The 26,209-nt window shown below is 45.5% G+C and overlaps 1 protein-coding gene across 1 annotated transcript in view; it reads left to right on the forward strand.

The window, feature by feature from the left end:
* Nucleotides 1-226: 226 nt before the first annotated feature.
* LOC115462029 (guanine nucleotide-binding protein-like 3-like protein) overlaps nucleotides 227-26,209 on the forward strand; it is a gene marked incomplete at its 5' end in the record, with an annotated part of 43,934 nt that continues 17,951 nt past the window's right edge. The window contains 13 exon segments of the mRNA XM_030192075.1: nucleotides 227-346; nucleotides 697-810; nucleotides 1,359-1,442; nucleotides 7,732-7,867; nucleotides 8,031-8,134; nucleotides 8,273-8,362; nucleotides 8,364-8,418; nucleotides 8,564-8,651; nucleotides 12,265-12,442; nucleotides 12,660-12,802; nucleotides 13,322-13,355; nucleotides 13,357-13,463; nucleotides 13,932-14,064. Coding sequence (XP_030047935.1) covers nucleotides 227-346; nucleotides 697-810; nucleotides 1,359-1,442; nucleotides 7,732-7,867; nucleotides 8,031-8,134; nucleotides 8,273-8,362; nucleotides 8,364-8,418; nucleotides 8,564-8,651; nucleotides 12,265-12,442; nucleotides 12,660-12,802; nucleotides 13,322-13,355; nucleotides 13,357-13,463; nucleotides 13,932-14,064 — 1,386 coding nt within the window.

The following is a 26,209-nucleotide window of genomic DNA, read 5'->3' on the forward strand; positions in this document are numbered from 1 at the left end:
CATTATCGCTCGAGGACGTCCATCTGTTAGGCATGCCCCCAGTGTTTATAATCCTACCCTAGCCTAGTCAACCAGGTATCACATGAGAGGTGGCAGCCTTTAGCCTGCAAAGACTGCAATGTGGGTTGACCAGTGATAAATAAAATAGTGCATGCAGCATTCCAGTGCTGCACATGTTGCCCAAAAAGTATGTGAACTCTCTGCCTGTGTTTTCCGTTGAACTTCAAAACAGGGAAAGGATGCCAAGCTGCAAGGAAAGAATATTGGCCGGCAGGATCTGGAGCTGCCAAACTTATCCCGCTTCAAGGAGCATGTTAGGAGAGAAGCTGAGCAGAAGAAGAAAAGGGTTAAGAGCTAGGGGAGAGCTTGTGCAGGAATCACTTGGCATGGGGGATGAGGAGATGGAAAAGCATGAACAAACCCCAGAACAGAGAAAATCAAACAAAACAGCTTACTGAAGAACAAGCACATGTCACCTACATATCCCCCCCCCAGCACTGAAACAGCCACTTCAGGGATCAGCTAGCATGCTTTAAAAGCACAAAGGCTGTGACAGCACAGCCAGTTCTGGAATGGAGGTAAGGTTGCAATTTTTGGTGTACAGGTTGCAAGAACTGAAAAAAGTAGTTGCCTCTGTAGCAGAACAGATGAGAACAGTTGTCCAGAAGTTGTCACAGGGACTGTTTGTCTCCACAGGTGGAGGAAGCAAAGGAGAAACGGAAGACTGCCAGGTACAAAGATGTAAACAGGCACAGGAACCTGGAGAACCTGCAGAGAGATGCTTGAAGAGGCAGAGGATTTGAACAGAAGGTACAGGCCTCTTGTTCTGTGTCCGCACAGAATCCAAAGCTCAAGGTTTGGTTTCCCTCAGCCTGTGATGTAGGGTTGTAAAAATTCCAGGTGCCAGCTCATCTAAACTTGGTGCCTGGTGCCTGCCTGTACCAATCTGGGCCTGAGGGGAGAGACTACTGTTGGCCACTAGCCCCAGCTCTGCTGAAAAGACCATGTCCAGCACAGAACCAGTGAAAGAGGTGATGAAGCTGGAGAAAAAACTAAGAAAAATAATTGAGAGAGTAAAAAAAAAAAGAGTAAACATAAGAAAAATTACCAAAGAAAAGGAAAAAATAAGAAAAGGATGGAGATTAAAAAAAACAACCCCAAATAAACATAACAAATCTTTTTGTTACCCAGGCACCTAAAATATTTTGGGTGGAACCCAAGTGTTTAGAAAATGTTTTCAACCCTGCCTGATATGATGCTGCAGTTTGTTTTAGAGGGTCTTTTCATTAATGGGCTTTCTGGAAAAAAGTTATAACTCTAAACCCCCTATGCCTTGCATGTTTTTGCTCTTCCTGTAGGAGACAGACTTAAGAAATTTAGAGAAACACAAGCAGTTGGAGAATGAGAACTCCAGGAAAACTTACTACCGGGAGTTTAAGAAGGTGAGTGATCTATTGCTTGCCATCAAAAGGACAAAATTACAGGAATTCTAATAAATGGTATGTCATACAAATTATCTATCTATCTATCTATCTATCTATCTATCTAATCTATCTATCTATCTATCTATCTATCTATCTATCTATCTATCTATCTATCTATCTATCTATCTATCTATCTATCTATCTATCTATCTATCTATCTATCTATCTATCTATCTATCTATCTATCTATCTATCTATCTATCTATCTATCTATCTATCTATCTATCTATCTATCTATCTATCTATCTATCTATCTATCTATCTATCTATCTATCTATCTATTCTATCTATCTATCTATCTATCACATTTGTACCCCGCGCTTTCCCATACAATGCAGGCTCAATGCGGCTTACGTAGTAATTTGAAATACAAAGTTAAGAATAGAATTGTCAATAAAACAGTAGTAAAACAACGTAAAGTCGGGCTTAGTAATGTTTGTTAAGTTGAGCTAGATAATATATGACTAGGATAAAAGAGGGTAGATAGGATAGTGTAATTTGGGAGAAAAGGGGTCAGGAGGGATAAAATTAAGGAGAGATGGAAAGAGAAGGATGGGAGGTTGGTATTTAAGTCAGAACAGAATTGGGAGTGGAGGTTGGCGATGACATTTTGTTATATACGAGGAAGCAAAAGTTAGCTCTTTTACCTTGCTGCGACCATTGATGATTTTGGTAGCTTTCTTGGGGGTACAACTGCTGAATATATACTGCAGTAAGACTTGATGTCACAATTTTCTTTCCAAGGAAAGTGCAAGGCATGATTTATTTAGGGATTAGGTTGCTGTCATGCTTACCCAATACCATAGCTGACAGTGAAGGTAAAAAATCTTACAAACTGTAAAAGATTTTCAGAAAGTGGTCACTAATGTACCTGTTTTTGTGGGGTAGACTTGAAGTCATCAAGATGTCCTTTGCACCTGTGGTATTATACAATATGGCAGAGGTTCACAAACCTGATCCTGGAGGCACCCCAGCCAGTCAGATTTTCAGGATATGCACAATGAATATTCATGAGAGGAGAATTGCATGCAGTGGAGGGCAGTGCATGCAAATTTCTTTCATGAATATAAACCCAAATGGCTGGGGTGGTTTGGGAACCACTGCAATGTGGGACTGATGACCCATATTATGCAAGTTGAGACTAACCAAAGAACAGGGCAGGATGAATTTTCCTACCTTCCTTAACTACCACTATGCGTTATTTTGTGGCAAGGAATATATTGGATGCACAGTTCTTCAGAGTATAGGGCCTCCAGATAGGTACTGTAGGGAAGGGCTTTCTTTGCACCACTGGACTTAAAAGTGTATGGTGGGAATGCACCTCCTTTGGTTTTAAGACAGAATCTGACACATAATGTCAGGGTTTTTTAGATTAGAATACACAGTTCTTCTCAGTTTCTTATATGGTGCATTCCTGTCTTTGTGATTGATAAAGTCTAAATTGGGCATCATGGATACAAAAGGTATTCAGTTTGTTGGAAATATTGTACACGAGTGGCATCATCGGACTTCAGTGCGTTACACTCCTGTTACAAACCTTCAATTCTAACAGTATTTCAAATTGATCCAGTTGAGATATGTATTACATATTTAGGGCTTCTTTACAATGCTGCGCTAGCGATTCCCATGCGGCAAATGAGAGGAAGCCAATAGGAACTGAATGGGCTTCCTCTCATTTGCCGCACTGAGAATCGCTAGCACAGCTTTGTAAAAGAGGCCATTAGAGAAGAACCTTTGGTGATTTTCTGGAAGAATCTAGTATGTCAATGCTGAAATAAACAGATCCATGCAAAAGGCCATGTAGCATATATGATCTATGAGATGCTTGCTAGAATAACTGTGCCAACTTGTCTATCGGGCCTAAAGAAAATATGGAAAAAGGAGTGGAACCTATCATTATCTGGTCCCTGTTTTTGGAGGGCAAGGGATATGTGGTTCTCTGCATCTTAATGCAAACCTTGTTCTTGGCACATATGGAGGGGCATAATAGGAGCGTAGGAGTGGCCTAGTGGTTAGGGTGGTGGACTTGGTCCTGGGGAACTGAGGAACTGAATTCAATTCTCATCTCAGGCACAGGCAGCTCCTTATGACTCTGGGCAAGTCACTTAACCCTCCATTGCCCCATGTAAGCCGCATTGAGCCTGCCATGAAGTGGGAAAGTGCAGGGTACAAATGCAACAAAATAAAATAAATAAATAATCGAACGGGGCGCCCAAGTTTTCCCTGAGGACGTCTCACAGGACGTCCCTGTGAAGGGGCAGGGAAACCTGTATTATCAAAACAAGATGGGCGTCCATCTTTTGTTTCGAGAATACGGTCGGGGACGCCCAAATCTCAACATTTAGGTCGACCTTAGAGATGGTCGTCCCTGATTTTCGGCAACAATGGAAACTGAGGATGCCCATCTCAGAAACGACCCAAATCCAAGCCATTGGTCGTGGGAGGAGCCAGCTTGCGTAGTGCACTGGTCCCCCTGACATGCCAGGACTATATCTTTTTTGAGATGAGGGTGACCAGAATTGCACACAATATTCAAAGTGCGGTTGCACCATGGAGCTATACAGAGGAATTATAATGTCCTTATTTGTTTCCCATCCCTTCTAATAATACCTAACATTCTATTTGCTTTTTTTTTGCTGCTGCCGCACACTGAGCAGAAAGTTTCAACGTATCTTCAGCGATGACGCCTAGATCCCTTTCCTGGTCTGTGACTCCTAACGTGGAACCTTGCATGATGTAGCTTTCCCCACATGCATCACTTTGCACTTGCTCACATTAATGTCACCTGCCATTGGATGCCCAGTTTCCCAGTCTCGTAAGGTACTCTTGTAATTTTTCACAATCCTCTTGCAATTTAACAACGTTGAATAACTTTGTGTCATCAGCAAATTTAATTACCTCACTAGTTACTACTCCCATCTCTAGATCATTTATAAATATGTTAAGAAGTAGTGGTCCCAGCACAGACCCCGGGGAACACCACTATCTACCCTTCTCCATTGAGAATACTGATCATTTAACCCTACTGTCTGTTCTTCTACCTTTTAACCAGTTTTAATCTACAATAGAACACTACTTTCTATCCCATGACTCTCCAATTTCCTCTGGAGTCTTTCATGAGGTACTTTGTCAAATGCCTTTTGAAAATCCAGATACACAATAATGACCGGCTCACCTTATCCACATGTTGTTCACCCCTTCAAAGAAATGTAATAGATCGGAGAGGCAAGATTTCTCTTCACTAAATCCAAGTTGGCTTTGACTCATTAATCCATGCTTTTGAATATGCTCTGTAATTTTGTTCTTTATAATAGTCTCTACCATTTTACCCCGGCACAGAAGTCGGGCTCACAGGTCTATAAATTCCCAGATCACCTGTGGAACCTTTTTAAAAACTGGCGTTACATTGGCCACCTTCCAATCTTCTGATTCCACACTTAATTTTAAAAATAAATTGCATATTACTAACAATAATTCCGCAAGTTCATTTTTCAATTCTGTCAATACTCTGGGATGAATACCATCCGGTCCAGGAGATTTTCTACTCTTCAGTTTGTCAAATTGTGCCATTACATCCTCCAGGTTTATAGAGATTTTATTCAGTTTCTCTGACACGTCAGCTTTGAAAACCATTTCTGGCTCTGGTCTCTCTCCCAAATCTTTCTCAGTGAAGACCGAAGCAAAGAATTCATTTAATCTTTCCACTATGGCTTTGTCTTCCCTGAGTGCCCCTCTTACCCTCGATCATCTAGCTGTCCAACCGATTCTTTTGCTGGCTTCTTGCTTTTAATATACCTAAAAATATTTTTACTATATGTTTTTGCCTCCAACACAATCTTTTTTTTTTTCAAGGTCCCTCTTTGTCTTTGTTATCAGCACTTCGCATTTGACTTGCCATTCTTTATGCTGTTTCTTATTATTTTCAGTTGGGTCCTTGTTTCATTTTCTGAAGGATTTTCTTTTATCTCTAATAGTTTCCTTCACCTCACTTTTAACCAATGCCGGTTGTCATTTGGTCATCCACGGAATATATTTGGCCTGGGCTTCCAGGATAATATTTTTGAACAGCATCCACGACGTAATGTAAACTTTTGGGCTTCCAGGCTAGTATTTTTGAACAGCATCAATATCTGATGTAAATTTTTGACCTTTGAAGCTGCTTTTTCTAAGTTTTTTTTTCCACTGTTTTTCTCATTTTATCATAATTCCCTTTTTGCAAGTTCAAATTCTAACGTATTGGATTTCCTGTGTGTACTTGAATCCAAGCTGATATCAAATCTGATTATATTATGATCACTGTTATCAAGCGGCCCCAGCACCATTACCTCCTGGACCAGATCATGCACTCCACTAAGTTCTAGGTCTAGAATTTTTCCACCTCTTGTTGGCTCCTATACCAGCTGCTCCATAAAGCAGTTCTTGATTTCGTCAAGGAATTTTACCTCCCTTTCATGCCCCCAATGTTACATTCACCCAGTCAATATTGGACTGAGTTGTTTGGTGGATGCAGGTGGATAGTGAGGGGCATGTTAGGACATTTTCAAGGCATTTGACTTGTGGTATTATATAGGGTTACTACCTGTGATCAACATGGGGGAAGAGAGAATTGTTGGAGGAATGTTTTCATTCAGATGAAGATGGGAACCCAAGACTTGCGGATTATTATAAAGTCTTGAGGGCAGATCAGCAAGTGTTTGATCCTGCTCCATGTGTGTCCAAGTGGAGTTTAGAATTGGGGGTTTGGTCGCTGACATAATGTTCACTAGTTGCATAAGAAGGATTCCATCTTTGGGCTGCAAGAACAGCAATATAAAATGCTGTTGGGAAATTATATATCTTCAGACAGGCACTGTAAACAAAAATACAGCAGATGAGGGTGCTTGAAGAGTGGAGAACAGGAGGCCTCATTAGGCCACCTTTCTGGAGCTGCCGGACAATTCAGTGTCTTTGGAAGACAGTAGTGCTATATATGGCTGAAGTGTTAAGAAGATACTGCAAAAAGCAGAGTTCTTATTTGATGATCTCACTGGGGAGTAGTGGGAAAAGGGAAAGAATCCTTTTTGAGTAAAGCATGTTTGTTGGCACAAAAATGTATTCTGGTAGTATGGAGGAGCCTGCAGAGGGTGTTCCAAGCTGTATTTATTTATTTATTGCATTTGTATCCCACATTTTCCCACCTCTTTGCAGGCTCAGTGGAAACCTTAGTGGAACTCCTTACACATGGAGCACAAAGTCAGGTGCTGAATATGGTAGGATGGGAGACTACAGAGGAGGGATGCATCTGAGACCTAGAGACAGGTGCCTTGTGGTTTATGCTGGACAGACTTGTTGGATCTGGTGGGTGTATAGACCACCATACTGCAAAGGAAGATATATGATGAAAGTTTAAGCTAACTGAGGTGGTTTGGGGGTGGATAAGGTTAGGGAGTCCTAAGGGAAGGGATAAAACAGAGAATGATATATTGAGTTATATATTGGTTTACCCTACCAGTTGATCTTATGATTCATTTTTCTTGCATGCTACATACTTGGATTTGAGTCTGGGAATTGTAAGTTGAGTGCTTTGTTTTGACAATAAACAGATTGAAATACAATGCATAGGTATGTGAAGGGATGAAAATTACAGTATGTGAGCTTGTGTATGATAACATCAATTTTAAGCTGCTGGGAATCTTTTACTCATGGAATTAGAGTATTTGTACGATGATTTTGTTGTCTGATCAGCATTGTAGGTATGTGTGTACTGCAGTTCTAATCAATAAATAATTTATAAAAAAGTTATATCCTATGGTTCTGCTCATGCTCCTTCCCTCTGTCTTTAGCACAGAAGTCCCATGCCCCTGACAATTTTGGGCTTCTTCTTGAGGTTTTTTGAATGTTTTATCTTTCACTGTATGTAGCTTCCATTGTGTAGCTCTATGGATGCTTCAGTTTACCTCCCATAGTCACTGTCTTAGGGAGCTCCTAATTTTAACATCATTTCAGTTTAACAATTTATATTTCTGCCTTTACCAGGGAAAAATAAAGTTCAGAGCAGATAGCAAGTGCATTAAAAATCAAACATCAGGGAAAATAATAGTTAATAAATAAAGCCAGATTTCATTTTGGCATTTTTTACATTTTGCCCCCCCCCCCCCCCCCCCCCCCCCACCCGGGGGATGTAAGACTGTTCTGAAAGTTCCTGAAGGGAGCAGGGGTCATGCAGGATTGGTGTTTATTTTCTCACTGCTGACCTTTGACCTCGTAGGTGGTGGAGCTGGCCGATGTGGTTTTGGAAGTACTAGATGCTCGAGACCCCCTGGGCTGTCGCTGCCCTCAGGTGGAGCAAGCTGTTGTGCAGGCAGGAGCAAATAAAAAACTTGTCCTGGTGTTAAACAAAATTGGTAAGTGCACAGAGGTGGACTGAGTTCACATATAGGGCGAACATTTACACAATAAGCATCCATGCATGCAGCTGCCCACATGACATAGTGGCATGTTCTCGCATCTCTCTCTCTTCAGTCCTCTCCTTTGCCTCATCATGAGTTGTTTTTCCCTCTTTTCCAGATCTTGTTTCCAAAGAAATAATTCAGAAGTGGCTACGGTACCTGCGGAATGAGTTCCCCACTGTTGCTTTCAAAGCCTCTACACAGCAGCAGTTCAGGAACTTGGTAGGTGCTATGAATGACTATTTGTATGCCTTTGTTCTCCTTTCTGGGTTTCGCTCCTGTCTATCCTTTTCCCAATCTCTCCCACTTTCAACCCAGACCTACTGCCAGTATTGAAACAATTGTCCTTCTCTTTTTCAGCAACAGAGCCGGGTGCCTATCAACCAGGCTTCAGCGGAGCTCCTGAGTTCCAGCACTTGCCTGGGAGCTGACTGTTTGATGAAATTGCTAGGGGAACTACTGCCGGAATCAGGACATTAAGACTGCCATCACCGTTGGTGTTGTGGGTATGCTAGTGGCTTCCATACATAGGAATGTCCTCACCTCTCGTCACAGTGCACCTTGGGGTGGAGCAATGTTTATGGGCAGGTTGCCAGGAATGACCCAGTCACAGATCAAGGATAGCATTTGATCTCTGGTTGTTGTTTGCAGGTTTTCCCAATGTAGGGAAGAGTAGTCTGATAAACAGCCTGAAGAGAGTCCGAGCCTGCAACGTGGGAGCAACCCCTGGTGTCACCAAGTAAGAGAGAAAGAATGAGAAAGAGGAAGAGTGCTCTCAGCAAGCCTCACAGTTGGATTCTTTTCCTCCTTTGATCCTGGGGAACTAGGTTCAATTCCCACTGCAGCTCCTTGTGACTGTGGGCAATTCACTTAACCCTCCATTTCCCCAGGTACAAAATAAGTACCTGTATATATGTAAACCGCTTTTAATGTAGTTGCAAAATACCACAGAAAGGCGGTATATCAAGTCCCATTTCCCCCTTACCTCCGGGGTGAGATTAGTACATAGCATCAGCACTGCTGAGCCAAGCAAAAAAGGACTTTTTTTGGGCTGTATTTCTGAAGTAGGCTGTGAAAACTGTAAGGCTAACAGCTATTCTGCATGCTGTTATAGATTTAATTAACAATTTTTCAGTTTGTATTTTATATTTCTTATCTTTTCATTACTTTTTTATTGTTTAATTTTTTTAGGGCTGCATTTTGATTAAAATTTGTAATCACAATTAATCGCACGATTAAAGGTATGGATACCTTTAATTTTGCGATTAATCATGATTAAAAATTGTAATCAAAATTCAGCCTGAATTTTTCCCTCTTCCTGTCTGGGGGCAGTTCTATAAAGGTCGCCAAAGCTTAAGCACCAAGATGCAGTGTGTTGATTGCTGATTGAATAACAGCACCTGGGCCACCCAGATTTTGTTAGAGAATATCAGCTTAAGTTGGCATTTACGCATCAACGTTTAAATGTTCCCACTTAGCACGGCAACAGCAGGTGTAAATGCACACATCTCAGTGTAGCACTTCAACGTATGACTTGCAGTATTCTGTAAACATAGCACCTCTCCTGTGCACACCCCCTTAAATTTATATGCTAAATGAGTTGTGTGCTAAAGTTATTGATTATTGCTTAGAACTCAGTGGGCACTTACAAGCATAATTGTAACAATCCCATGCATAAGTGCTAGTATTCTGTCACTTATGTGCAAAATTGGCACCTTAGACGACCTCTTATAGAAAGAGGGGGTTTATAGTTCATCAAAAATTTGCTATACCGCTCAACTAACTTGCAGAACCAAGCGGTATACAAACTAATAAAAGTATTGAAAGGAACTCCAAATTATAAAACAGGATAGTTAACCGATCATACTCAGAACAGAAAGAGAATAGAATGAAAAGGAAAAAAAAATTAAGGCAAGTAAAGTAACCATAATGGGAGATCCTGAACCGCATTATTAAACACTTGATGGAATAACCAGGTCTTAATTGCAGTTTTAAAGGAGAGGTCACCACAGATAGAAAGAGGAAAGTTATTCCAGGTAAAAGGTTTAAAAAATAAAAAGCACTTCGTCTAGTGACTTCCAGTTGTGCAGTCTTGGATCCTGGAAGTACCAAAACGTTGGTCGTTTTAGAGACCGCAAAACCCTACTAGGGGGTCAGGGATTATAAATGATGATAAATATCTGGTAAGCCTATTCTAATGGTTTGAAGGTAAGATTCAAAACTTTGTATATAACTCTTTGTTCAACCGGTAACCAGTGGTATTTTACAAATAACTGGAGTAACGTTTTCAAAACGACCAATGTGGCAAAGAAGTCTAATCTCCATATTTTTCAGAGTTTGAAGCTTTTTTTCAAAATGGAGCTGTCATGAAACGCCTAGCCACCCGCCTGGTGTTACCCTGTGGCCACTTAAAGGGCCTATCCCCAGCACAGCTCAGGTCCCCCTGCACATGTCCGCTTGTATTCTATCCTAGCACCCTCCTCCCACCGACTGGGTCACAACCCCCTCTGGGCGAGTCTCCCACTCTCCAGTTATACCCAGTGATTTCGAGGTTACTGGAGCCACACTCCCAGTGGTCCCACAGTTCCCAGAAAGCACTCACAGACTCAACACACAAACCACCAGGTTTCTTTATCAGTCCAGGCAGACAGGGCAAACAAACAATTATGTTTATTCTCTTTAAAAATATTGAAAAATGGAACAAAATAGTGCAATTGGCAAACTATAACAGGTAACTGAAATATGGATCAATTATAACACTAACTAAACACTTGCATACTTCCTAGAAAGTACTTGGGGAGATCAGGGCATATATCTGTTCACAGAGCTTCAGCAAAGAGATCTCTCTTCTCCTAGGCTGAAACTGAAGCAACAGCCAGCATCTGCTGGGTCATTTCAAACTCCAGGCCAAGTACCTGGGAAGATCAGGGCATATATCTGTTCAAAGAGATCTCTCTCTCTTCTCCAAGGCTGAAACTGAAGCAACAGCCAGCATGTGCTGGGTAATTTCAAACTTCAGTCCAATTGGGGCTCAGAACAATCAAGTTTCAAATAAACCTGGTTACATTGCAACAGGCACTTCCTATTATCTGTGTGCTGACTAAAAAAAAGAGAAGTCAGTCCTCTGTAGCAGCTTTAAGCATAAACATGCACCATCTGCTGGCCAAACTAGAGAAATTAATTTTTGCAGGAAAATATCCAATATATTTTATAGGCTTAAAACACACTGTTTCTTCACAGGAGCATGCAAGACCGGTATAGACAATATTACAATAATCTAACCTTGACACAAGGAGTATAAGAGCATGATCATGGTCAAATATGTGTCTAATTGAATCAGAGGCATAGCCAGACCTTTCATTTTGGGTGGGCCCAGAGTTTGGATGGGTAGGCCTTCCAAAATCCCCCCCCCCCTTTGTCCTGCATATTTCTCCCCCTCCTCTGGCCATATCCAGCATTCCCCCCTCTCCAAGGCCCAGCATCTCCCCCTCTCTGAAACTAACCCCATACCTCAGTACTTTCGACAGCAGCTATGTACATCCATTGCATGGCCAGCCCCATATGCTTCCCTCTGCCTCGTCCTGCCAGGGAGGAAACAGGAAGTGATGTCAGTGATGGCAGGGCATGGTAAAAGGAAGGTGCTGAGGTAGAACAGGGAAAGGGTGTGTTGTGGAGCTGCAGGTGGGAGGCAAATGCCAGATCTGGGCGTGAAGAAGAGGAAGAGTGAAGAGCGAGGCAGCTGCTGCTGAACTATTTTGAAGACTACACAGGGTGGGCCTGAGCCAGGAATGGGTGGGCCTGTGTCCACCTAGGCCCACCCATAACTACACCACTGAACTGAATGCAATTGACCAAAAAAAAAAAAGAAAAACAGGGGGTCTGTCAGCAACAGTGAGCCCCAATACCCAAGGTAGATGGTGTGCCATGTTCTCCCTCTCTTTGCCATTTCCAGTATCTGTGCTGGCCCTCAAGAGCTGATGCTTGGGTATGTGCTGAACAGTCTGTGTTTTGTGAATAAGAGTGTTCTACTTCAGGAACACTAGGTATTACCCTGTCCCTGAGGGTTTATAGTCTTAAGTTTGTACCTGAGGCAATGGAAGGCTAAGTGCTTGCCCAAGATCACAAGGAGCAGCAAAGGATTTGAACTGAGCTTTTCTTATTGTCAGCCTAGTGCTCTAACTGCACTTCTGTTTTGGAAGGGGGTGGGGAGGGGTATCCCCAAAATATACTGAGGGTGATGAAGGAGGACAGCCATGGTATCAATTTTTCTGCCTTTCCTGGGAGCTGCATTTTACTATGAGAAGTCCCCTTTGACCCTTCATTGTCCTTTTCCACACATTTTTATTCCATAGATGTCTCCAGGAAATCCACCTGGACAAACACATCAAGCTGCTGGACTGTCCGGGCATTGTTATGGCTACTGCTGCTTCCGAGACGGCTGTCATCCTGCGCAATTGCATGAAGATTGAGCAGCTGGCAGACCCAGTGAGCCCTGTGGAGGCCATCTTGAGACGCTGCAATAAGCAACAAGTGAGGAATCGTCATTTCTTCTGTGCTGCACATCTATTTACATAAAGGAAGTCAGGCAGCATGTCTGTAACATAGCATATCAAAATGTAGTTCTTGGGCCTGGCTATGAGGTTCCTCAGTTATATGACACACTGAGCAGTGCCTGTAAGGGTTTTGGTGCTTCATGGATGTCCCTTTCTCGCTTCCTCAGCTTTTGCATATGCTCTCTCTCTCTCAGGTACTGGAGTACTACTCTATCCCAGATTTCAGAAACACCATGGAGTTCCTGGCACTGCTATCAAAACGGAAGGGCATGCTAAGGAAAGGAGGGGTCCCAGACCATGAGAAAGCAGCCAGAGCTGTGTTAACTGACTGGACAAGGTGAGTGAGCACTGCCCCACCTTCTCCTGCACCCCATCTCTTGGCCTCGTACAGCATGGAGCAAGGGAAAAGGCCATTCTGGTAGCAAGGAATTACTGCTGACGGTCTGAATCTGAATGGTGCAGACTAATCCATCAGCTCATCCCAATGATCAGGTGATCCTCCACTCTGTATTCCATTTGTAAATGAGAAGACGGTGAGCAATGCTTGAAACAAATTGTTTCAATTTTATTTCTAGAACTGAGAGAGTTTCTTGTCATTAACAGGTACTGATATGGAATGCATCTGTGTTTTATTGTTTGAGGACCCCATCTCGGCCAGGAGCATAGTGAGTCATTGCTCAAAGCACAATAAGCAGCAGCCAATGTGGGCATCTCTCCCCTGCACATACACTATGTATTTGTACTGTTTAAATACTATAAATAAAATACATTTATTTCCCCTTTCTGAAAAGCTGTCTGCTTCCCAAAGGCTAACCTCACTGCCTCTTAAACACTGCTTCTCTATCTTTGTTTATAGTGGGAGGATAAGCTACTTCACCCACCCCCCGGAGGACACATACGCTGCCCACCCACATCAGTGCAGAGATTGTGACAGAGATGGGCCAGGCTTTTGACTTTGAGGAACTTGAGCGAGACAACCAGACTGCACTGGCACGTGAGTGATTGGTGGGGGGAGAGTAAGGTAGCCCCATGCTTCTAGGAGACCCTGCCCACAGTTTTAGCTGACACCTGCTTGCATTTGTGTTTCCATTCTCTTTGGATGCTGCATCACATGACCATTATACCCACAGGCTGAAATGACTTGAGTTGCTCAGCAGGAGGGAGAATGAGAGTTTTATTCTCTGGGGATGGAATCTGGAGGACAATGTTCATTAAACTTTCTGTGGCCACAGTTTTTTCAATTGATACCACTTTTCCTGACCGTTGTACAGCATCATCTGTGATTCTGTCATCATCCCTGCCATTGGTGGAGTTTGCATGGGCCTTTTTATAGCACAGCCTATTTTTCTTGGGCCCAACCTAGTTGTAATTTCAGGTGTGTATTTGCTGATCCCATCTGGAGTTGTGACCCATAGTTTGGGAAGCACTCCTGATGGAATTACTCTCTCCCCACATTTTCATTGCAGAAATACTTCTGGTCCAGAAGGGATTGCTATGGAGACCTGCGGCCTGACAAGCGGCACTGAAGATGAGCAAGCACTCAGTGACGAACTGAAGGATACCGAAATCATCATGGATGAGGACAACAAAGACTTGGAGGTTTGCCTTCTCCTTCCTAGAAATTCTCTTGCATCTATAATCTCTTTGGGAAGGACAAGATAGGCAGAGGAGCAGAACTTTATTAAAATAAAATAAAACTTTAAAGTAGAGTTTGTAAGTAATAAGGTACTGTGGGGTTTATCTTGAAAAAGAACATAAGAATTGTCATACTGCATCAGATCAAAGGTCCTTCTAGCCCACTGTCCTGCTTCCAGCAGTGCCCAATCCAGATAACAAATGCCTGACAGAATCCCAAAAAAGTAGCAAGATTCCATGTTAGCCACCTCCAGAGATGAACAGTGGCCTTCCCCCAGATCTACCTTAATATCAATTTATGGACTTTACCTCTAGGAACTTGTCCCAATCTTCTTTTAAACCCAGCTATACTAACTGCTTTACCACATCCTCTGGCAACAAGTTCCAGAACTTAACTATTTGTTGAGTGAAAAAAATATTTTCTCCTAAGTGTTTTAAAAATATTACTCTGTAATGATGTGGTATGTCCCCTAGTCTCTCTACTTTTTGAAAGAGAGTAAGCATCAATTTGCATTTACCCGTTCTACTCCACTCAGAGTTTTGTGTAGATCTCTATCATACCCCCACTTAGCCATTTCTTCTCCAAGCTGAAGAGCCCTAACCTCTTAAGCCTTTCTCATGATGAGTCCCATCCCCTCAATCATTTTTGCTTTGCCTTCTTGGTACCTTTTCTAATTCCGCTAATTCTTTCTTGAATGTAGTGACCAGAATTGCACACAATACTGAAGGTGAGGTTGCTTCATGGTGATATAGAGACATTATAATAATCTTTGTTTTATTCTCTATCCCTTGTCTAATAATTCTTAGCATTTTGTTTGCTTTTTTTGGCCTCCACAATACACTGAGCAGAAGATTTCAATGTATTATTATTATTATTCTCAGAGGACAAGCCAGGCTGCTTGTTCTCACTGATGAGTGACGTCCACGGCAGCCCCTCCAATCGGAAACTTCACTAGCAAAGGCCTTTGCTAGTCCTCGCGCCGCCCATGCGCGGCCGTCTTCCCGCCCGAACCGGCTCGTGTTCGTCAGTCTTCTTTTGTCCGCGCTCGGGACGGTCATGTTTTGCCGCCGTTTCGCGCCCCTCAAGTTGACCCTCGCGCGGTCTTCGCGGATTTCGCAAAAAAAGAAGAAAGACCTCGGTCTTTGTCCCTTCCCGCTGTGTCTAGTTTGTTTCCCCGACGTAAGTTTCCTTTCTGCTTTCGGGGTAGGCCTTTTTTTGTGGCCTCGGTACGGGTTTTTTTCTCTGTCCCTTATTTTTGGTGCCCTTCGTCACCATCGCGAATTTTGATTTCGCCGGCGTGATTTTTCCACCCATGTCATCGAAGTCTCCCAGTGGCTTCAAGAAGTGCACCCAGTGCGCCCGGGTAATCTCGCTCACTGATAGGCTCGCGTCGTGTCTTCAGTGTCTGGGGGCTGGGCACCGCCCGCAGGCCTGCAGTCTTTGTGCTCTTTTAACAGAAGAGGACTCAGGTAGCGAGATTGGCCCAGTGGAACGTGTTGTTCTCGGGCTCTTCGTCGACAACAGCACCGGAGGCATCGAGTGCATCGACATCGACAGCATCAAGGACCTTCGACCTCGGCATCGACTGCATCGAGGTATCGACCCTCTGCATCGTCCGGTACCGACCCTCTGCATCGTCGGTACCGAGACATCGGAAGGCTGCGTCGGCGTCGGTGGTACCGGGACCTCCGCTGTTGCTGATGTGTCGGACGGTGGTGCTTCGACTGGAGTGCAGGTGAGGGCTGTCCATTCCCTGCTGGTGGCGGTGAGCCTTCGGGTGGGTCTCCTACCCTGAGGGCTCCTGCGGTACAGCCCCCCCCCCCCAGACCGACCTTCTTCTGCCTCGGCCCCGAGGAAGAGATGGCTGGATTCTACGTCCTCCTTGTCGGTACCGGGAAGCTCCGGTGACATGCTTCGTTTGAAAAAATCAAAGAAGCATCGACACCGGTCACCTTCCCGCATTGGTACCGAGAGCTCTGGGTCGCCAAGGGAGTCGGCATCGGCACCGGGAGGACCAGTCACCCTCTGTTCAGGAGGTGTCGATGCGCTCCTCCTTGGACAGCCCGGAACAGCCTCCATGCCCGGAACAGACTCTGACCTCGACGCCCGCATCGGCTTCCACGTCTTTCTCCACAGCCGCTCTGCACGAGAGTCTCCGGGCTGTTCTCCCGGAGATCCTGGGAGAGCTGTTGCGCCCTTCCCCTCCGGTACCGGGGGTGCTTGCGCCACCGGTACCGTCGAGTGAGGCGCCGGCTGGCCCCTTGCCCGGGGTGAGGTCTCCGACATCGGTGCCGCTTGCGGTACCGACTGCGGTCGCCTCCCAGGAAGGCTCGACGTCGGCGGAGGGAGCTTCGCCGGTGCTGGCGAGGGAGTCTACCTCTCGACGCTCTCACCGTGGCCGTGTTTCCACGGAGTCGAGTCGGGCACAGCTTCAGACACAGGTTCATGAACTTGTGTCTGATACCAATGGTGAGGCCTCGTGGGAGGAGGAGGAGGACATCAGATATTTCTCTGACGAGGAGTCTGATGGCCTCCTTCTGATCCCATCCCCTCCCCTGAAAGGCAGCTTTCTCCTCCCGAGAGTCTGTCTTTTGCGGCCTTTGTCCGGGAGATGTCTACGGCCATCCCCTTCCCGGTGGTCGTGGAGGATAAGCCCAGAGCTGAAATGTTTGAGCTCTTGGACTATCCTTCTCCACCTAAGGAAGCGTCCCCAGTACCCATGCATCATGTCCTAAAAAAGACATTGCTGGCGAACTGGACCCAAGCCTTTAACTAATCCCCCACATTCCCAAGAAGATTGAGTCCCAGTACCGGATCCATGGGGACCCAGAGCTGATGCGCACTCAGTTGCCTCACGACTCTGGTGTGGTGGATCTGGCCCTAAAGAAGGCTAAGAGTTCTAGGGAGCATGCTTTGGCGCCCCCGGGCAAAGACTCTAGAACCTTAGACTCCTTTGGGAGGAAGGCCTACCATTCTTCTATGCTCGTGGCCAAGATTCAGTCCTACCAGCTCTACACGAGTATCCATATACGGAACAATGTGTGGCAGTTGGCGGGCTTGGTGGACAAGCTCCCTCCTGAGCAAGCCAAGCCATTTCAGGAGGTGGTCAGGCAGCTGAAGGCGTGCAGAAAATTCCTGGCCAGAGGGGTATATGATACCTTTGATGTTGTGTCCAGGGCCACTGCTCAAGGTGTGGTGATGCGCAGACTCTCATGGCTGCGTGCCTCCGACCTGGAGAATAGGATCCAGCAGCGGATTGCGGACTCCCCTTGCCGAGCGGACAACATTTTTGGAGAGAAAGTCGAACAGGTGGTAGAGCAGCTCCACCAGCGGGATACCGCTTTCGACAAGTTCTCCCGCTGGCAACCTTCAGCATCTACCTCCTCAGGTAGACGTTTTTATGGGGGAAGGAAGACTGTTCCCTACTCTTCTGGTAAGCGTAGGTACAATCCTCCCTCTCGCCAGCCTGCGGCCCAGGCTAAGCCCCAGCGCGCTCGCTCTCGTCAGCAGCGTGCGCCTCAGCAAGGCCCCACGGCTCCCCAGCAAAAGCAGGGGGCGAGCTTTTGACTGGCTCCAGCAGAGCATAGCCGACATCAACGTGTCAGTGCCGGGCGATCTGCCGGTCGGGGGGAGGTTGAAAGCTTTTCACCAAAGGTGGCCTCTTGTAACCTCCGACCGTTGGGTTCTTCAAATCGTCCGGCAAGGATACACCCTCAATTTGGCCTCAAAACTTCCAAATTGCCCACCGGGAGCTCAATCCTACAGCTTCCAGCACAAGCAGGTACTTGCAGAGGAACTCTCCGCCCTTTTCAGCGCCAATTGCGGTCGAGCCCGTGCCATCCGGGCAAGAAGGGCTGGGATTCTATTCCAGTACTTCCTTGTGGAAAAGAAAACAGGGGGGATGCGTCCCATCCTAGACCTAAGGGCCCTGAACAAATATCTGGTCAAGGAAAAGTTCAGGATGCTTTCCCTGGGCACCCTTCTTCCCATGATTCAGGAAAACGATTGGGCTATGCTCTCTGGACTTGAAGGACGCCTTACATGCACATCCCGATACTGCCAGCTCACAGGCAGTATCTGCGATTTCAGCTGGGCACACGTCACTTCCAGTACTGTGTGCTACACTTTTGGCTTGCCTCTGCACCCAGAGTGTTCACGAAGTGCCTGGTGTAGTAGCAGCGGCGCTTCGCAGGCTGGGAGGGCACATGTTCCCCTATCTCGACGATTGCTGGTGAAGAACACATGCGAGACAGGAGCTCTACAGTCCATACAGATGACTATCGCCTCCTGGAGCTACTGGAGTTTGTGATAAATTATCCAAAGTCCCACCTTCTCCCAGTGCAAAGACTCAAATTCATTGGAGCTCTGCTGGATTCTCGGACGGCTCGTGCCTATCTCCCAGAGACGAGAGCCAACAACTTGTTGTCCCTCGTCTCTCGGGTGCGAGCGTCTCAGCAGATCACAGCTCGGCAGATGTTAAGATTGCTGGGCCACATGGCCTCCACAGTTCATGTGACTCCCATGGCTCGCCTTCACATGCGATCTGCTCAATGGACCCTAGCTTCCCAGTGGTTTCAAGCTGCTGGGGATCTAGAAGACGTGATCCACCTGTCAATGAGTTTTCTCAAATCCCTGTATTGGTGGACGATTTGGTCCAATTTGACTCTGGGACGCCCTTTCCAAATTCCTCAGCCACAAAAAGTGCTGACTACGGATGCGTCTCTCCTGGGGTGGGGAGCTCATGTCGATGGGCTTCACACCCAGGAAGCTGGTCCCTCCAGGAACGCGATCTGCAGATCAATCTCCTGGAGTTACGAGCGGTCTGGAACGCTCTGAAGGCTTCAGAGATCGGCTGTCCCATCAAATTATCCAAATTCAGACAGACAACCAGGTTGCCATGTATTACATCAACAAGCAGGGGGGCACCGGATCTCGCCCCCTGTGTCAGGAAGCCGTCAGCATGTGGCTCTGGGCTCGCCATTATGGCATGTGGCTCCAAGCCACATATCTGGCAGGCGTAACAACAGTCCTGGCCGACAGGTTGAGCAGGATTATGCAACCTCACGAGTGGTCGCTCACTCCAGAGTAGTGCGCCAGATCTTCCAGGTGTGGGGGCACCCCCTTGGTAGATCTCTTTGCATCTTGAGCCAACCACAGGTCCCTCAGTTCTGTTCCAGACTTCAGGCCCATGGCAGACTGGCATCGGATGCCTTCCTACTGGATGGGGGGAAGGCCTGCTGTATGCTTATCCTCCCATACCTCTGGTGGGGAAGACTTTGTTGAAACTCAAGCAAGACCGAGGCACCATGATTCTGATTGCTCCGTTTTGGCCGCGTCAGATCTGGTTCCCTCTTCTTCTGGAGTTTTCCTCCGAAGAACCGTGGAGATTGGAGTGTTTTCCGACCCTCATCACACAGGACGAAGGGGCGCTTCTGCATCCCAACCTCCGGTCTCTGGTTCTCACGGCCTGGATGTTGAGAGCGTAGACTTTGCCTCTTTGGGTCTGTCAGAGGGTGTCTCCCGTATCTTGCTTGCTTCCAGGAAAGATTCCACTAAGAGGAGTTACTTCTTTTTATGGAGGAGGTTTGCCGTCTGGTGTGACAGCAAGGCCTTAGATCCTCGCTTTTGTCCTAAAGAGGCCCTGCTTGACTACCTTCTGCATTTGTCTGAGTCTGGTCTCAAGACCAACTCTGTAAGGGTTCACCTTAGCGCAGTCAGTGCATACCATTACCATGTGGAAGGTAAGCCGATCTCAGGACAGCCTTTAGTTGTTCGCTTCATGAGAGGTTTGCTTTTGTCAAAGCCCCCCGTCAAATCTCCTACAGTGTCATGGGATCTCAATGTCGTTCTCACCCAGCTGATGAAACCTCCTTTTGAGCCACTGAACTCCTGCCATCTGAAGTACTTGACCTGGAAGGTCATTTTCTTGGTGGCAGTTACTTCAGCTCGTAGAGTCAGTGAGCTTCAGGCCCTGGTAGCCCAGGCCCCTTACACCAAATTTCATCATAACAGAGTAGTCCTCCGCACTCACCCTAAGTTCTTGCCGAAGGTAGTGTCGGAGTTCCATCTGAACCAGTCAATTGTCTTGCCAACATTTTTTCCCCGTCCTCATTCCTGCCCTGCTGAACGTCAGCTGCACACATTGGACTGCAAAAGAGCATTGGCCTTCTATCTGGAGCGGACACAGCCTAACAGACAGTCCACCCAATTGTTTGTTTCTTTTGATCTCAACAGGAGGGGAGTGGCTGTGGGGAAACGCACCATATCCAATTGGCTAGCAGATTGCATTTCCTTTACTTACGCCCAGGCTGGGCTGGCTCTTGAGGGTCATGTCACGGCTCACAATGTCAGAGCCATGGCTGCGTCAGTAGCCCACTTGAAGTCAGCCACTATTGAAGAGATCTGCAAAGCTGCGACGTTTTCATCTGTCCACACATTCGCATCTCATTACTGCCTGCAGCAGGATACCCGACGCGACAGTCGGTTCGGGCAGTCAGTGCTTCAGAATCTGTTCGGGGTTTAGATTCCAACTCCACCCCCCTAGGCCCATTTTTTATTCTGTTCCAGGCTACACTCTCTGTGAGTTGGATAAGTTGTTAGGTCAATCTCAGTTATGTCCTCGCCGTTGCGAGGCCCAATTGACCATGTTGTTTGTTTTGAGTGAGCCTGGGGGCTAGGGATACCCCATCAGTGAGAACAAGCAGCCTGCTTGTCCTCGGAGAAAGCGAATGCTACATACCTGTAGAAGGTATTCTCTGAGGACAGCAGGCTGATTGTTCTCACAAACCCGCCCGCCTCCCCTTTGGAGTTGTGTCTTCCCTTGTCTTTGTCTTGCTACATACGGGACTGACGAACACGAGCCGGTTCAGGCGGGAAGATGGCCGCGCATGCGCGATGCGCATGGGTGCGCGAGGACTAGCAAAGGCCTTTGCTAGTGAAATTTCCGATTGGAGGGGCTGCCGTGGAAGTTACCCATCAGTGAGAACAATCAGCCTGCTGTCCTCGGAGAATACCTTCTACAGGTATGTAGCATTCGCTTTATTAGCATTTGTATAGCACTACCAGACGCACGCAGCGCTGAACACCTGACACAGAAAGACAGTCCCTGCTCAATAGAGCTTACAATCTAAAAATACAGACAGACAAGACAATTAAGGGCGAGGGAAGTACTGGGTGGGAAGGAACAAGGGGAGGGCAATTGAGTAGTGGCTAGGAGCCAAAAAGCAGTGGTGAAAAGGTGGGTTTTCAGCATAGATTTGAAAACAGGTAGAGATGGAGCTAGACGTACAGGCTCAGGAAGTCTATTCCAGGCATAAGGTGCCGCGAGGGAAAAGGAACGAAGTCTGGAGTTAGCAGTGGAGGAGAAGGGGGACGACAAGAAAGATTTGTCCAGTGAGCGGAGTTCACGGGGAGGAATGTAGAGAGAGATGAGAGTGGAGAGGTAATGGGGGGCTGCAGAATGGATACATTTACAGGTCAGTAAGAGAAGTTGAACTGTATGCGGAAGCGGACAGGGGAGCCAGTGAAGTGACTTGAGGAGTGGGCTAGTGTGGGTATAATGATTTTGGCAGAAAATAAGTCGTGCTGCCAGAATTTTGGACCAGACTGGAGAGGAGAGAGATGGCGGAGTGGAAGACCAGTGAGAAGCAATTGCAATAATCCAAGCGAGAGGTGACAAGGGTTTGGATAAAGGTTCCTGGTAGCGTATTCAGAAAGGAAGGGGCGAAATTTTGCTAATGTTGTAGATAAAGAAATGGACAGGTTTTGGCGATCTGTTGGAATATGCGCAGAAGAAGAAGAGAGAGGAATCAAAGATGACTCCAAGGTTACGAGGCTGAGGAGACAGGGAGGATGTGAGAGCCATTAACAGAGATAGAGAATGGGGGAAGAGGGGAAGTGGGTTTAGGGGGGAAAAATAAGAAGTTCAGTTTTAGTCATGTTTAGCTTCAGATGGCTTTGAGACATCCAGCAGCAATGTCAGACAAGCAGGATGAAATTTTGTCCTGGGATTACGGTTCAGATTTCAGGGGTGGAGATGTAGATCTGAGAGTCATCTGCATAAAGATGGTATTGAAGCCATGGGATGAAATCAGGGTACCAAGAGAGAGGTAAATAAGAAAGGAGGGTCCAAGGATAGAACACTGGGGGACATCAACTGAAAGCGGGGATGGAACTTGAAGAGGAACTGCCAGAGTGAACACTAAAAGTGCAAAGTGAGAGGGTAGGAGGAGAACCAGGAAAGAACAGAGCCCTGGAATCCAATCGAGGATAGCGTATCTAGGAGTATGGTGTGGTCAACAGTGTCGAAAAGCAGCAGATAGGTCAAGAAGGATAAGGATAGAATAGAGACCTCTGGATTTAGCCAGCAGCAGGTCATTAGAGACTTTGGTAAGTGCAGTTTCAGTAGAGTGAAGAGGGCGGCAAACCAGATTGGAGTGGGTCAAGAATAGGTTGAGAAGCGAGGAAGTCAAGACAACGGCGGAGCACGACGCATTCAAGTAATTTGGAGAGGAAAGGAAAAAGGGAGATGGGGCGATAGTTGGAGGGACAGGTAGGATCAAGTGAGGGTTTTTTTAAGGAGTGGAGTGACAACAGCATGTTGAAGGCCGTAGGAACAGTTGCAGTGGAGAGTGAGAGATTAAGGATGTGACAGATGACAGGGAGATAGTGTTAAGTAGATAAGTGGGGATGCGATCAGATGAACAGGTAGTACATTTGGAGGAGGAAAGAAGAAGGGCAGTTTCCTCAGCAGAGAAGAAGGAAAAAGAAGGAGAGGAAGGAGAGTAGGGGGTGTGGACTAAGGGAGAGAGAGGTGGGGAGGTTTGGATGAAAATTCAAGGTTAATCTTACGGATTTTATCATGGAAGTGCTCAGCTAGGGTCTGAGGAGAAAGAGAAGGGGGAATTGGGGACGGAGGCACTTTGAGAAGAGAGTTCAGTGTGGCGAAGAGAAGTCGAGGGTTAGAGTCAAGGGAATTTGTCAATTGGGAGAAGTAATCCTGTTTGGCCCATGAAAGGGCAGACTGGAAGGAGTTAAGCATGAATTTGAAATGAATGAAGTCGGCAAGGGTGCGGGATTTAAGCCAAGAACATTCAGCAGAGCGGGCACAGGAACGAAAGTAGCGGATTTTAGAGGTCAGCCAAGGCTGGGGTTTGGTACACCTAGTAGGATGGGGCATGGGAGGGGCAAGTGTCCAGAGCAGAGGAGAGAATAGTATCATAGGAAGAGACTGCTTCTTTGACAGACTTAGATAGAGTGGTGGAAGAGAAAAGGTTAGAGACACAAGAGGACAGAGTAAGGGGGTCAATAGCTTGAAGATTCCTAGATGTGGGGGTTGAGATTGGGTGGGACTGGGGAGGAGGGTGCTTAAGTGTGAAGGTTAATAGGTGATGGTCAGAAAGGGGGAGAGCTGAGGAACAGAAGCTGGAGGAGAAGTAGTTAGAGGAGAGGATAAGGTTGAGACAGTGACCATTTTGGTGGGTAGGTGCAGAGGAGCACAGCAGAAGATTGAATGAGGACGTTAAGGCAAGAAATTGGGAAGCATAAGAGTCAGAGGAATCATCAGCGTGGATGTTAAAGTCACCTAGGATGATGGAGGGGGATGTAGGTTCACAAAAGAAGGAGAACCAGGCATCAAAATCAGTGAGAAAGGATGAAGAGACTTATCAGGGGTCGATAAATGACTGCCAGTCGGAGAGGCAGAGGAGTGAAAAGGCGGATGGAGTGGACTTGAAAGGACAAAAAGCAGTGAGATTGGGGTGGAAGAAGAGGTTGAAATTTGCAGGAGGGAGAGAGTAGCAATCCAACGCCACCGCCGTGGCCAGCAGGGCGAGGGGTATGAGAAAAAAATAACCACCATGGCAAAGAGCTGCAACAGAAGTAGAGTCATCAGGGGAGAGCCAAGTTTCAGTTAAGTCAAGTAGATGGAGGGAACACGAAATGAAGAGGTCGTGAATGTAGGGAAGTTTATTGCAGATGATGACACCAAAATCTTTTCCTAATGTGGAACCTAGCATTGTGTAGCTGTAATTTGGGTTATTCTTTACAATGTGCATCACTTTGCACTTGTCCACATTAAGTTTCATCTGCCATTTGGATGCCCTCTTTTCCAATCCAGTAGGTCCTCCTGCAATTTCTCATACTCCTCATGTGATATCAAAATGTTTTGTGTCATCTGCAGATTTAATCATGTCACTCATCATTCCTACTTTCAGATCACTTATAAATATGTTAAAAGTACTAGTACCAGTACAGATTCCTGTGGCATTCCACTGTTCACTGTCCTCTGCTGCGAGAATTGTCCATTGTGTTTTATCTTTCAACCAGTTCCCAATTCACAATAGAACATTGCCTCCTATCTCATGGCTTTTTAATTTTCTCAGGCGTCTCTCATGAAGGACTTTGTCAAAAGCTTTCTGAAAATCTAGGTACACTTACATCAACTGGCTCATCTTTATTCACATGTTTATTCACACCTTCAAAAAAACCCCATAGCAAATTGGTGAGGCACGATTTCCCTTGGCTGAATCCGTGTTGACTTTGTCCCATTAAACCATGTTTGTCTATGTGTTCAGTAAATCTCACCTTATGGTATAAAAATATACAAAAGTAAAAAGAGGACTAGCATGATTTAACAAAGAATATGGCTATAAAGATAGTGCAAAGGATCCCAGAAAGAAGACAGTGGACAAGAATATCTGGAAGTCCAGAGGAAGCAGGGAAGGTAGGCTAGACAGCAGAGGCGCAAACAGAAGACATAGCAATGACAGTTAATCAAAATACCTTCTTTTTTTTTTTTTTTTAAGAGTATTTTATTTATTTAAAAAATGTGTAGCCCTCATTATCTTACAGTCTAGGTGGGTGACAATAAAAGCATACAATAGTATCATACAATATCATAATATCATATGATACAGGCGTTCAAATATTTGAAAGGTATTAATCCGCAAACAAATCTTTTCCGAAGATAGGAAGGCGGTAGAACTAGAGGACATGAAATGAGGTTGAAGGGGAGCAGACTCAAGAAAAATGTCAGGAAGTATTTTTTCATGGAGAGAGTGGTGGATACTTGTAACGCCCTCCCGCTGGAGGTGGTGGAGATGAAAACGGTAACAGAATTAAAAAATACGTGGGATAAACATAAAAGAATTCTGTTCAGAAGGAATGGATCCTCAGAAGCTTAGTGGAGATTGGGTGGCAGAGCCGGTGGTGGGAGGCGGGGCTGGCAGTTGGGAGGTGGGGCTAGTGCAGGGCAGACTTCTACGGTCTGTGCCCTGAAAATGGCAGATACAAATCAAGGTCAGGTATACACATAAAGTAGCACATATGAGTTTATCTTGTTGGGCAGACTGGATGGACCATACAGGTCTTTCTCTGCCATCATCTACTATGTTACTTAAAAATAAGACAAGATCCTATATATAGGGCGTACATTGCCTCGGGTTTACATGTGGGCACCAAAATATTATAGCACAGAAAAAAGCACTAAAGGGCTTTCAGGAGTGGAATAATCAAGAGTCCTTTAATAAATAGACCCTTTGGTGTACATATGCCTGCGTCAGAAGTCTAATTAATAGACATTAAAATAAATGCAAATAAAATATCAATAATGTACAGGTGTAAAAATGTGTGTGTGTGTGAGAGAGTGAGTGATGAGCTGGTGTCCATGCAAAACACAAATCTATATATGAAACACCCATTCTATGCCAATAATGCATTAAAAGAAGGTACAAAGTGGATACATGCACAAAAAATGTGAAATGTAGTTGTGCTTAATAAACAATAGTGTGTACATACTACATCAATTTGACATGTAAAGGTGAGAGATTGCTCATTACTGTGCTCTAAAGAAGCATGCTTAATAATAATATGTTGATAATACAGCATAGATACATGCACAAAAAATGATAAATGTCAGAAAGCAATATGCAGTTGTGCTGTGTAATTGAAAATACTAAATAATACATCATACGCAAAAAGTAAACATGCCAGTGGGTAACGTAGTTCTATCCTTGAATAAAATGTGCCTGTCTTACCAAAAGAAGTACAGTCTCTCAAGAAAAACAATGATATCACTGTCATACAGAAATTCAGAAAATGGTGTGAGAA

This window comes from Microcaecilia unicolor, chromosome 2 (genome assembly GCF_901765095.1).
Source record: "Microcaecilia unicolor chromosome 2, aMicUni1.1, whole genome shotgun sequence".
Classification (NCBI taxonomy): Eukaryota; Metazoa; Chordata; class Amphibia; order Gymnophiona; family Siphonopidae; genus Microcaecilia; species Microcaecilia unicolor.